This window comes from Glycine soja, chromosome 18, assembly GCF_004193775.1.
Source record: "Glycine soja cultivar W05 chromosome 18, ASM419377v2, whole genome shotgun sequence".
In the NCBI taxonomy this organism is placed as follows: Eukaryota; Viridiplantae; Streptophyta; class Magnoliopsida; order Fabales; family Fabaceae; genus Glycine; species Glycine soja.
In genome coordinates, this window is record NC_041019.1 from 41,582,033 (window position 1) to 41,595,528 (window position 13,496).

The 13,496-nt window shown below is 33.0% G+C and overlaps 1 protein-coding gene across 5 annotated transcripts; it reads right to left on the minus strand.

Moving 5' to 3' along the window:
- Positions 1–505: 505 nt before the first annotated feature.
- LOC114395070 (B3 domain-containing transcription factor ABI3-like) lies at positions 506–4,990 on the minus strand. Of its 5 annotated transcripts, XM_028356769.1 has the most exons (8): positions 4,651–4,988; positions 4,008–4,330; positions 2,165–3,897; positions 1,861–1,953; positions 1,655–1,755; positions 1,497–1,549; positions 1,301–1,377; positions 506–986 (listed from the first exon to the last, which is right to left on the minus strand). In XM_028356769.1, the coding sequence occupies exons 3-8, from the start codon at positions 3,857–3,859 to the stop codon at positions 804–806; spliced, it is 2,202 nt and encodes a 733-aa protein (XP_028212570.1). In that variant the 5' UTR covers positions 3,860–3,897; positions 4,008–4,330; positions 4,651–4,988; the 3' UTR covers positions 506–803. The 5 variants fall into 5 exon arrangements, with proteins under 5 accessions (XP_028212570.1, XP_028212571.1, XP_028212568.1 ...); XM_028356770.1 differs by lacking the exon at positions 4,008–4,330 and having other exon boundaries at positions 4,653–4,988; XM_028356767.1 differs by having other exon boundaries at positions 2,165–4,330; positions 4,651–4,987.
- Between the last annotated feature and the right edge of the window lie 8,506 nt (positions 4,991–13,496).

Consider the following 13,496-nt stretch of genomic DNA (forward strand, 5'->3'; position numbering starts at 1 on the left):
ATAACTATATGTTAAGTGATATTCATATTTCCTTAAAAAAAAGTTTTATTCATATTTTAGCTAACTCAGGAATTTCAAGGTTTAATCGACACTTGATATTTGAACATGTCTTGCCGAAGCACAAATGATTTTGGGTTTCTTTAGTAGTCTTCACAAATTAGTAATCACCATATCATAACAACTGAATGAACGGCAGCTTCAATTAAATGTTAACAAATATCGAGATAGGACTTCCTATAATATTTTGGGGTCGACCAAATAAAATTATTTATTGACGAAACTAACACTCATACTTATTTCAAATTATTATATTTAGCAAAAATAAATAAATATGCTAAATTCAGAATGTAATTAAAATTAATATTAAAATACAATGATAATATAATTTCTTCTTATTATTTAATCCTAGATTATCATATAACTTTAAATCATTAAATTTTATCTAAAGTTACTTGTATAATACAAGTAGACTATCGTTTAGGAATAATACAAATCATGATTAAAATTCTATGAACTTCAATGTGAAATTCAAGTCTTAAATGAACATCACATAGACCACTAATAAAGTAACATGTACATCCAAGTTAAACACATACAACATTTTCACATAACAATCGCAAAATAAATTACGAAAAGAAATATACCCAAAATACTGTTATACAAATCCTTGACAGCCTCCATTGCAGGGCATGCTAAAACTCCTCAACATTATGTGAGCACCGTGTTCAGACTTCAGAGTCTCTTATTTTATTATATATAATATAATATAATATAATATATATTGTACATACATATTCTATGTATTATATTAATTTACTACTTTTTTCAGCTTTGGTTTTCGGTGACGATGGCGTGCCATTATTAGCAGCAGTACAAGCTGTAGTTGATGCATTTGTCCCTGTCCCATGCTGGTTTTTCTGCGATTTTCCTACTTTCTTGGTCTCTGGTTTCACACCTTGTTGTCTCACTTTCACTCCTCTTATCATCTGTTTGAAAAAAAAAAAAAAACCTACCAATTAATTCTCAATTTTTTAAGTGAAGAAAAAAACGAAAATTGTATTCATGATACTTGTTTTTTTTTTTATACAAAATTTTGTATTTATTGTTCACCGGACTCGAACCACTTCCTTATGATCAGGTCGGTCATAAGAAAATTACCATAGGAATCAAGAATGCCGATGCAAAAATTTGTATTAAAACAGATGATAAAAAAAATAACATTATATAAGTATCGTAAAAAATTATTATACCTCAAAACATGTTAAGAAAATGAAAAATGGAAAATTAGAAAGGGTCTTACATATTTGCCACACTTCACATCTGAGTATATCACTATGAAATCTCCCTCTTGGAGTCCATTGGCTCTCACAAAGTCACCTGCACAAGGAAATATGGATGTGTGTATGAAAAACCATGTTCCTTGAAAATGAAAGTGGTGGAAAAACGAAAGGTCATTAACTATTGTGTGGAGCCAAATTCAAAGCAAAGAAGCTCACCAGTGTTCTCGAGCAAATACATTCTGCTTTTGTTGTTCGGCCAGTATCTGATGCTCCAAGAAAAAATTGATTCAAAAGAGAACATTTTAGACTCAACGTATCACAAACGTAAAAAGCAAAAGGCAAAGCAGAAAATTTTTCAATGAAACTCCGAATACCTATAGCGCATGTTCCAAACACGTGAAGTTCCAATGTCTTCCATTGTTATGGAAATTCCATCTCTTGCCTCCAGCTCTGGCAAATGGGTTTCTGCCTCTTTCTGAACAAAATTTTTCACCAGTGTTACAATTCAAGTTAACAGAAATTAAAAAAAATTTATAAACTTATCTACTAGAGCATAAAAAATCACTAGAAGAATGATTACTTTTGGCAAAACTATTCTCCCCAAACTTCCCACATCGCTTTGTTTCAACACCTTCTGCAGAAGGAACCTCAAGTTTTTCTCAGGCTTCCAACCCTATATATCAATTAAACACATTATCACAAAACAAGTCATGCACGCATTATTCATCATAAAACTCTATGTCTCTATCTCAACAAATTCAAGATAATCTTCATGATGATCAAATGCAGCATATACATTCTACTAATCACACATCATGTGCCATATACATTAAACAAAACAAATCATATAACATCAGTATCTGATCAAATTAAGGTCCACCAACCTGTCTCCTATCTGATGCAACTCGACTCTGATGACAATTCTGTGTCTGCAAGGCAGACCGGTCCACAGCTGGCGGCTCGGCCGGGGGAGCCAAAGGACCCGCCGCACCGCCCGTCATAGCCTGCCAGTACATCCAATTGGCTGTAGGATTTGCATGATGAGGTGCAGCCAAACCAGTGGTGCAATTATCACCACCCCCCAATCTTGCATGTGGGTCTGACCCTGAATTCTGGTGATTACCATTATGATGCCTGTGATGAGACAGAAACCTTCTCTGCCTCGCCATTCTCTTCTTCCTCGCTTCCTTCGTCGCCGAGGGCCCCAACCTCATCAACGTATCACCAGGGCCATGAAAAAACTGGTAAGGGTACTGGTTATTGCCATAGCCACCACCAAAACCCCCATGTGGGAAAATACCATTATTGTCCCCAAAAGACTGGCTATAGTGACAAGCAACATTGAACTGAGAATGAGGCCATGAATGTGCCGACTCCAACATGTGATATTGTTCTGCACCAGGTTGATAGGGGTTGTTGCTGTTATGATTATGAGAAGTTGTGATGTTATTTGAAGCAGCACCACTAGTGTAAGGGTCACCCACATACCCAACCATGGGTTGTTGAAATTGCTGTGGAGGCACCATGAGAGGAGCCTGATCTGTTGCAAAAGTTTGAGGACTCAACCACGGTGTCTGGTTGTTGAAACAAGCGTTTGATTCAGGTGAAAATGAACCACTTTGTGTATTCTGGTTGTTCTGGACACTAGGATCCGGAAACTGTGCCTGAAGTGCACTGCTAATACTGCTACCGTTATTCTCCTTACGCCGCTTATTCTGAAGATGGCTGGTTTGAACCCACTCAAGAATCAGCTTCAGCAACTGCTTCATGGCTTCTTTTCCTCCCCCTAGCCGCCTCGCAGCACTTTCAATCGTCGCCTTCTTGAGCTTCACATTCCTCAAATCATTAGCAGAGACACTATCCTTGTTAGACTTGAGCCACTCCAAGAACACATTACTCATCTCATCGTCTACTCCAACACCATCACCACCTTCTTCATCTCCTTGGATCTCTTCACACACAGGAACCTGATGATCAACCTCTTCTGTTCTCCCTTGCTGATGATGCAACATTTCATGTTGCTCATCATGCAACGGCACATGCTGCTCCAGTGTGCCGAAATCTACTAAAGGGTTTTCGTTATCCTCGTTCTGAAAGATAGAGGCAGGGTCGAAGAAATCATTGGCCTCCAAAAGCTCCATGTACCCAAAAGTGTCCATAACATCATCCATGCACTCACCAACAGGGCCACCAAGCCCAGGATCGAGGTTTTTCTGTTGAGAAACCTCCATGGAAGCAGTGGAAGACAAAGTTGCATCAAGTTGGTCATGCATGTAGCGGTTGCAATGATTTTTCTCTGCATCTTCCTCAGCATCTGATTTCAACACGGCCCAGGATGAGGAAGAGGAAGAAGAGGAAGTGGTGGTTGTTGTTGTGGTTCTGGTGGAACATGTCATGGTCTTCACAGGAAATGGTAGTGCTGAAGAAGAAGATGATGATGATGACATGCAAGGGAAATCAGGGAGAGGAGGGAAATCGGCGTAGAACATGGAAGCATCATTGACTCCTAGGAACTCGTCTTGGTCACTGTTCAGCCACATCTCTCTCTCAGCAACCGCCAAAGTGTGTTCGTTTTCCATGGTGCCAAAACCAATAGGGTTTGGCTCAGTTACCACCCCTGCATGCAGATCTCCCCCTTGTAATTCAACTTCACACTCCATCTCAACAAAACTCAAGATCTTTCAAAGAGCAGAAAGAAAAAAAATAGAAAAAAGTGGAGAAAACCACCCTCAAAGGTTGAAACTTTGAAAACCCTTTTGAGAATTCTGTTGGCTTCAGGTATGGTATAGGTATGGGGTGTTTGGAGTGAGAGAGAAGAGAGAGAAAGTAGATAAAGACGTACAGATAGAGGTACAGGGTGAGAGAAACGATAGGGGTATGATTTTTATTTTTTTTTAGGTATGTGATGTGTGTATAGTTTCGGAAGTGAAAAAGGGGAAAAGAAGATCTGCTATTGTGCGTGTTTCCAATTAAGGAAGCAAAGGGATAAGGGATATCAAATCCTATGAAGGGATGCAACATAAAACATCTGGTTCTAGGTTATCAACAACCTACACACAGAAAAGAGGATCAACAAGTTGGATATCTTAAACCATATAAAAATAAAAGCCCTCTCTTACCTAGAAAGAAAGCGACTCGCACTGTTCATAAGAGGTTTAATTAATTTTTTATTCCCAATTGGGTCATTATCACACCAACTAAAAAATTCTATACACAATGATAATCATACAACACAAGGAGTAGGAGCAACACACCACCACTACTACTACAAGAAGTACACAAGAAGAAGAGAATCAAAGTACTAAACTCGAAGATGATCAAAACGCTAATTAAATTCTACAAAGAGAAAAAGGGTATGTATGAATATTACACAGCAGTGAAGAGAGTGAAGCAGAGATTCTATCTTCTCCAAACCCAGAAAGCCAATCAAGACCTTAACATGAACGTGACAATTTCAGAGACACCCTTTATAGTTAAATTGACTGAAACCCCCCATGTGTAGGTTCTGGTTTGTTCTGGGAAGTTAGATTTTCTTAGTCTAAAAAACTTTCTATTTTCTTATATTTTTATTTTTCTCTTTCATACTAGTAATAGATAAGTTCAAACGGGGTTTGGGTGGTTTCCCACGGCAAAAACAAACCATTTAGAGAGAGAGAGAGAGAGAGAGAGAGAGAGAGGCAGAGAGAGGTTGGTGGATTTTGTAGAGCGAGAGAAAGGCAGTTTTGGAAAGAAAGTGAACGCATCTATAAAACAAAACCTCGTGCCGCTTGTTTCTCAGCCTCACCTCCGGATTTTGTGCCTACAGCCATTCGTTCCAACCTGAGTGGTGCAACTAAACGGTGCCACAGTCTTTATGAGAAAGCAAGTCTTACTGTGTTGAAGATAATTAAAAACAATGCAGCTCCAATAGAAATTTAAGGAGATATTGAAATTTATACGTACAAAAATTTATTTAATTACAAGCTGTGAGATCCATAGGAAAAGAGAATTGTAACATACTACTCCATAATTCTGGTCGCAAAGTAGTTGGAATGTAATATAATTTTGGTGGAAGGGAAAAAATTATTATTTTAATTTTTTAATATAATATTAATTTTTTTCCTTATATCTTTTTAAATATTAATGATAAATGACAAAATTTAAATAGATTAATGACAATATAAGATTAATTTTATAAAATTGTTTTTTTATTTATATATAAAAAAATAAGAAGATTATTATTTTGGATAAAATGGAAGTATATATATATATATATATATATATATATATATATATAGAGAGAGAGAGAGAGAGAGAGAGAGAGAGAGAGAGAGTATTTTATATTATTTTATGTGACCATAAAATAGTGTTTTACTGTATTCCAATTATTATACAGTAAATTAACACAGATTGAGATTTATGTTATTTAATGAGATGTGTTTGTATTGGACTTTAACAAAGTGTAAGCTATAAAATATATATTAACAATTATAAAAACTCTTATAAATAAAATTTTATATTATTTTTTACACTGAAGATTTTTTTATCAGTCTTTCGTATTATGTATCGTACGACTAGTGTTTATTTAAGATTCAAAGTCAAATAATTGATGAGTTATAAGGTGCACGCCCTCACATGTGGTCTATGGTCTAAGGAGCATCACTTTTATTGAAGATTCATCTAATCTATCACTTTTATCTTACATCTCAGGCGCCAAATTTTTCTTTTTAATTGTCGAAAAACAAAATTCACCATCAATTTCTTCACCATTCCAAAGTTGCTTCCTGTTAACAGAAGAAAGGACTTCGAGTTTTGCTGCTTTCAATTAGTAGCTGGTAATTGATTCAGATTTTGGGCTCCATTTGAAATTGACATATACTTGTTGAGTTAATAAAAAGGGGAAATTACTGCCTTGGAACTACAAAAAGGGAAAAGGGGGTAGTTGCCAATGTAAATTAGAAGTGATCTTCATTTCTTTCTTTTTTTCTTCTATTGATCATTGGAGGGTGAGAAATTTCAGCTTTTGAATTTGGACACGCACCCTGTCATTTTGATTCTAGTTTTATTTATTTTAATTCAATTAATTCTTAAAAAGTTTATCTTTTCTTTCTTGTTAGATTTTTATGTCGATTGACCTCATGAGATCTAGTTTTTGGATATGTGGTTTTAATTTTCTTTTGATTCAACGCTTTCATGTTCATAGTTGTGTTTCTTGTTCGATGTAAATCCAAAAGTTGTCAATTTCACGTTTTACAGAGACGACAATCTGGTAAGCAAGATGCATGGCGAGAGTCGTGAGATTAGATAAATCTAACTAGTGATTATATTTTGGTAATAAAAAATTTCAAACATTCAATCAATAATTTTTTTTATCTTTTTTTCTCATCATATTATATCATTGATCAAATCAATTATTTATTTCTCCTATCTTTCTTTTTCTCTTTAAGTTATAGACAACTCAAAGTTATGTAAAAAAACATTTTTCAAATCCAAAAATCAATAAAAGTAGTGCACCCTAGATCACATGTTAGGGTGGCACATCCTAGAATTAGTGTAAATAATTAATTGTAGTGGAAAATTAACCTTCAAACCGCCATAATATTTACATTGGATTGACTAAGTTTTTAGTTCTTAAATTTTTTTTAAATTTAATTTTTAATTCCTAAATTTTTGTTTAATTGGTTAAAGTGTCTTAACTTTTTATTTATTAAGGTGTTTAGTCTTTAAATTTTTGTTTGATGGGTCAAGTTCTGTCAACTTTTTTTAAAAGCCTAAACATTAAAAAAATTTGTTTTTAATTCTTGAAATCTCATTAAATAAAGATAATAGGTTGAAAATTTTGTTTAGGAATTAAAAACTAAAATTTCTAAAAATTTACAAACCTTGACCAATAAAACAAAAGTTTAAAAACTAAAAACTTTAATGGAAAAAAATTGAGGAATATTGACTAATCAAACAAAAATTTAAAGACTAAAAATCAAATTTTTTTAAAAATAAAAATTAAAAACTTAATTAACCCTATTTACATTTGACAACACCCAAAGCTTTTTCTAATAATCCAAAATAGTATATCATATAGCATCCTCTTATTGCTTGTGTTAATTCTAAAAATTAAGTAATAATTTGAAAATATCATCGAAATAAAGAAGTTTTCATCAAGTTTTTAAAGATTTTTTTTATAGAAATAATTATCATCAGAATTTCCTAATTATTAAAATATTTCTTTTAAAAAAAATAAAATGAGATATATTATATGAATAGAGAAATTAATAAAATAGAATTCACTAAAAGTAAATTAATAACTTAAGTTGAATTTTATTATTTATATAAAAAATACTGGCAAATAATCTTAAATTTTATATGACAATAAAGAATCTATTAAAATAAAATTAAGAGTCCAAAATAAGTTTCTACAGTCAAGATACTCTTTTAATAATACTGTATATCTAATGCCAATAGAGTATAAGTGTGACATCCTCTACCATGACATACATATAAACAAATAAAACATATAAAATTGATCAACAAATTTACTTGGGTAAAAGGTTCACATTTACTTCACTATTACAAAATAAGATTTATTAAAAACATATTCGGCTCAAAACAAGGCCGTCAAAGTTTACAAAAAAAGTGTTTTGTTAAATCAATGAGGTAAAATAAAATAAAATAATATCATGCAATTAAAATGAAAACTTATCCCCAATGTTACATCCTATTAGAGCATTGTGTCCCAACATCCTCTGGCATGAAGTTCTATAAAGTCATTCACCTAGTCATCTGCTCCCACGAACACAAGGTTCGAGATCATCACAAGATCCAAACAAAAATAACACACAAGGAGTGAGTTATCACAAAAAAATAACAAAACAAATAAACAAGACGTAATCAAAATAAATTATGAAAATATTTATAACATAACTCAACTTAATACAACCCACGTCACTTCACCACTTTATCTTTAAAATTCATTTTTCAATCACTAATCACATTACACATGAATCACACACTCGAATCAAGACGCAATAACACTCATCAATTTCATAATAAACAATTAGCAAGCATTATGCAACAATTATACTAAGACTCAAGCCTACATGCAATGTGGTACCATGTCAGTGAAAAACCACCCTGGGACGCTTAGGAGTACATAACAAGACACCCCACACAATGAGTATGTCAGGTCACTCTCACTAAGTAAAATAATAAGGTGACCAGTCAGTGTCACTCTATTTTGTGAGAATGCTCCAATCATATGAGATCAACATAGGCTTAAAGGAGCACTCAAACCGAGTATCTTTACCCCCAAGGCCTAGACTCCGAAGAATCCGTTAGGGCCTCACCTTCCTGATTCAGATCCAACCCCTAAAATAATTTTTGCAAGCAGACACTGCTCATGAATTATACAATACCAATGACCTCACACTCGTGTTTCAAACACGTTTAACACATTGTGTTACAATTTAACACTGGTTCCTAACTAGGAACCTACACTTTCTCTTTAACACTACGTATAAACGCTTTTCTCAATACAAACACTGGTCGGGTTATTATATAGTTCACAACTCACAACACAATTATTGTCACATCAAGTATTAAACACACACACTTATTCACAAGTCACAACCAAATATCATGCCCACAATTTAACATCTCATAATATCACAATCCACCATCACAGGTTTACATGTATCTCACAAATTAATACATGTTCAACTTTGTACTTATACTCAATTTCAACAATAATATTATAAGCAGACACTGCTCATGAATTATACAATATCCACAATCTCACACTCGTGTTTCAAACACGTTTAACACATTACATTATAGTTTAACACTAGTTCCTAACTAGGAAACCTACATTTTTCCTTTAACACTGCACATCAACATTTTTCTCAAGATAAACACTGGTCGGATTATTGTATAATTCACAGCTCACAACACAAATAATGTCACATCAAGTGTTAACCACACACTCATTCACTAAAACTCATGTTCACAACTTCACATCTCATTATGTCACAATCGATCATCTTATGTTTATGTGTATCTCACAATTTAACACATTCAACTTTGCACTTATACTCAATCTTCATAACAATATCATAATCTCAAAGTAATATATTATTCTATAATTCATCATATATTCAATTTATCATTTATATACAATTTCAATCACAATTTCATAATCTCAATATAACTATTTATTATGTTTATCTTATTCAAAACACAAACAAATTATACAAAAATATTTCTCAATCCACGGGAGTAAAACCCCTCAAACAATTTCACATAATCATAAAAGAATAATTTTAATACAATAAACATCCTAAAATAAACCCCAATTTGATCCTTTAAGAACCCCTACACATGTTCATTCTAACCCCAATTGTGATAAACTCATCTCTTACCTCTAAGCGGGCTCACGTGTGTATTGTGACAACAATAGTGACATCTATAGAGATTTCCTGAGATTCCTTAAATATTTCCTCTGATTGCTCTGATAGGATTCCCAAACGTTAGAGAAAAGGAAAAAGGATTGAAACCTCCATTCCACTATCTACGTGAAATGAATATTTATCCCTCCATAGACATTATTTTACAAATTCCAACGGTGAAGATATTTGTAAATGAATCGCAAACCACATATCAAAATTTCATGATAATCCAACCGTTAACTAGTCCGGGATTATAGTTTTATTGAGACAGTTTTGGGTATTTACGGAAAAAGAAAAAGCTATGATGCAAAGGGTATTTCTCTTAGCTCCGACATGTTTTCGTAATTCCCAACGGTAAAAATGTTTGAAAATGAGTTCTGAACCTGGTGCACAAATTTCACGATAATCCAATGGTGAATGATTTCGAGATCGTCACTTTTTTAAGACATGTTTGGTGGTATGTGGGAAAAAAAGAGAGTTTTGGGAAGAGGAGAAGGAAAAACGAAATTGAAAGGAAGAAGAGGCGTATGATACTAGTATCGTCATTATGAAAACTGACCTAAGATGCCTCTATTTATTGTTAGAGTACTCAGAACTTATTATTTACTCTATTTTTCTTTGTTTATTATTTTATAAACAAATATTCTATTTTATTTTCTATCAAATGAATAAATAAAATATCATTTTTATTTTTCTTCAAATCATTATTTTCCTTATTTATTTATTTATAAAAATCTCAATATTTTTCTAAAAATTTATTTATTTTTAAATAAAAGTTATTTTAATTTATATACGGAAAAAAATAAAATGTTACAATAAGTACTAGTTTTTTTTTTCTTTGTTAGGGTAGGAGGAAAAAGTAAACATAAAAAGAATTACATTCCTCTCAAGAAAGCAACACTAGCAGCATCCATCGAAAGCTGCAAGCTTAACTCATGAGGGGGGGCTATCAAAAATCATAAAGGAGTCATCATTAACAACACCTTTCTTCGCCAAAATATCCACACTTTTATAAACTTCAATGTTATATGGGTATCCAAAAATATGAACGAGATGGATATTTATCATCTCATCCATTATTATTTGTCTCAATCTCCATAAGACATGGATATCTATCTCTCTATATACATAGATACAAAGTTTTTGTGTTCTTGATTCCCAAGGATAGTGCTTCTTTCCCCTCTCTATGCATATGCTTCAATTGAACATTCTGCTGATCGTTCAACTGATCCTAGATGATGAAAATAAGAGCAGCATAATGGAAGTTGACTTATGGATTTCCTACAAGGACCTTCGCTTATGGTTGAAACAAATATCATTCCTAGCATGCCAAACACACCACAATCCAACAATGAACCAGTTATGGTTCTCACCCTTGGTATATGTTTGAAGCCACTGCACATGACAAGTGTGATGAAAGAAATCAAGCTTCTCAAAACCCAACCTTCTCCAAAACCACTTAGGGAGAATACAATCTCTGAAGCAATGAAGAAAATCCTCCTCCTGAAGATTACAACAAGGACAAATAGGAGTTTGGATAACAAGAACCGAGTTATGGGCTGTAAAAGGAACTTCTTATTCTCCAGGGACTTCATTCTCCAAATCCAAGCCCAACCTATAGTAAGATCGTCATCTAACCTTTGATGGAGCAACCAAGAATAAGCTGACTTTGAAGTGTAGCTCCCATTAACATTAGGACTCCATATCATCATATCATGAGCCCGTTGGTTAATAATAGGGTGTCATTGATTGATATATTGGTGGACAGTCTCAGGAATGACAGTAGCAAGCGCCTGCAAGTTCCAAGACCCATCCCTAAACAGATCATTTATCCTTAGGTTAATATTTTGAATGTTGACATGGAAGACCTTATGATATAGAGGCTTATCACCCAAACCAAATGGAAGAGTCCCCTGCTCCAATACGCAAGTGAAAGCCACTTTTCAAAGCATCCTGGCTTTTATTAAGAAAGCCAAGGAATGTTAATAATTTTATAATTTCTAATTAATTAACGTGGGTTACATATTATATTATAACATTTATATTAATCATTTATATTTTTTATGTGCTTAATATAAGTGATCTAATCTAGTGAGTATATTAGACTATCAACAAAAAATTGATATGGAATTTAATGAGCGAAAACCAGTTTGGTCCATTAGGGGATAATAGGAATCCTAATAGGTTTAAAACCTGAGACACGATCATGGTCTCCAAGACATCAAATCATAAACAATTTTCTCTTCTCCCCATCTGAAGAGAAAGGAAGGTAAAGGAATAAAAAGATTTGGTTGAGGATGATCATCAAACCAATTGTTCGTGACTGTTCTTCAAATTTCACTGCGTCGTCTGCTTCATCAATCATTATGGATCCAGATATTTTTAAAACTTTTCATGATACTCTAACGTTATGGGTTCCTGACAGTTATTGGTATTTTATAAAGATCCCCTAACATTGCAACAAGTGTTGTCAGAACCACCATTATTATTAGATTATTGGGATTAATGTATAGAGTGTATTTTACATTAATCCATCTTTTTAATTTTATAGACCCTAAAATAATTCTTGGCATTTGCATGTACGGCCTCCATTCCTGCGCTCTGTTTTTTTTTTTTTTGTATTGGCGTACGTGCCTTTGGTAAACTTTTTTTGTGTGCACATGGATTCGTGCTTCTTTTGTTTTAAAACCAGATTTTTTTTTTGTTTTAAAACCAGAAAACAAACGTAATTCAAGCATGTGGATCCTTATATAATATTTTTCTTATAAAATGAATACCCAACAAATTTAGAATGCGATGTGACAGAAGCGTTCTTTTTATCCCAACAACATTACGCTCATTTTTTTTGGATGTAAATCTCTTATATTATATACGGGATTAATTTTGTGATGTTGGAATATTCATTTGCTTATCATTAATGATTATTTTTTATATAATTATTGTTATCAATTTGAGAAAAATTTACCAGTAATATATCTTTTCCATTTATTTGTATGTCTAGTATTTTTTTAATTGAATTAATCAACACAATATATTGTCAAAGTAATTTCTATTATAAAAATTGATTTGATTAAAATTACATAGATAAATATCTGTAAGAAATTATTTATGGGAATTGTATTTGGTCCAAAGGAAAAAACAATTTGGCCAAATGATATTGTATCTGTGATCGTGTGGCAATTATAAAAGTGTTTTCAGGTGAATAATAGTCGGTTCAAAGAAAGACTATTATTTGATAGAATTTATTGTCAATATTTGATATTGCGTTAAGAATACCAATTAAAAATTAATTTCTCTGTCCAAAGACTAGGAACTAATGTTGTACTAGGTATCTTGTGATGGGTTTGTTCCGCAAGATATTAATGTGTCTTGTTATATATCTTATATGACATATTTTTTGTGAGCATATTATTAATTTTGTATTCTCTATTTAGTTAATATTGCTAGTGCTTCAAATTTAGCTGCTCAAGTGTATTGTTTCCCAAAGTTGAATGAGACAAATTTAAAGGTGTGAAAGGAAGGCATAGAAATTGTTCTTGGCTGTGTGGATTTGGATTTGGCACTGAGAATGGAACGATCCACTTCCACTTCGGAAACCTCTGATGAGCCAAAAATTGAGAAATGGGATCATTCCAATTGAATATGCATTATGATCATGAAGCACTCTATTCTAGAAGCGTTTCAGGGCTCTAGATCTAAGAGTGAAAATGCAAAGAAATTTCTTGAGAAAATTGAACAATACTTTACCAAAAACAAGAAGGCGGAGACGAGTAACCTTCTGGCTAAACTCATCTCCAAG

Excerpts from the sequence above, each read along its gene's own strand:
- LOC114395070 (XM_028356767.1), bottom strand. The coding sequence starts at position 3,940 with ATGGAGTGTGAAGTTGAATTACAAGGGGGAGATCTGCATGCAGGGGTG. Across the intron at positions 1,954-2,164 it reads TTGCATCAGATAGGAGACAG|GGTTGGAAGCCTGAGAAAAA; the intron begins GTTGGTGGACCT and ends ATTGATATATAG. Across the intron at positions 1,756-1,860 it reads GGAGAATAGTTTTGCCAAAA|AAAGAGGCAGAAACCCATTT; the intron begins GTAATCATTCTT and ends AATTTTGTTCAG.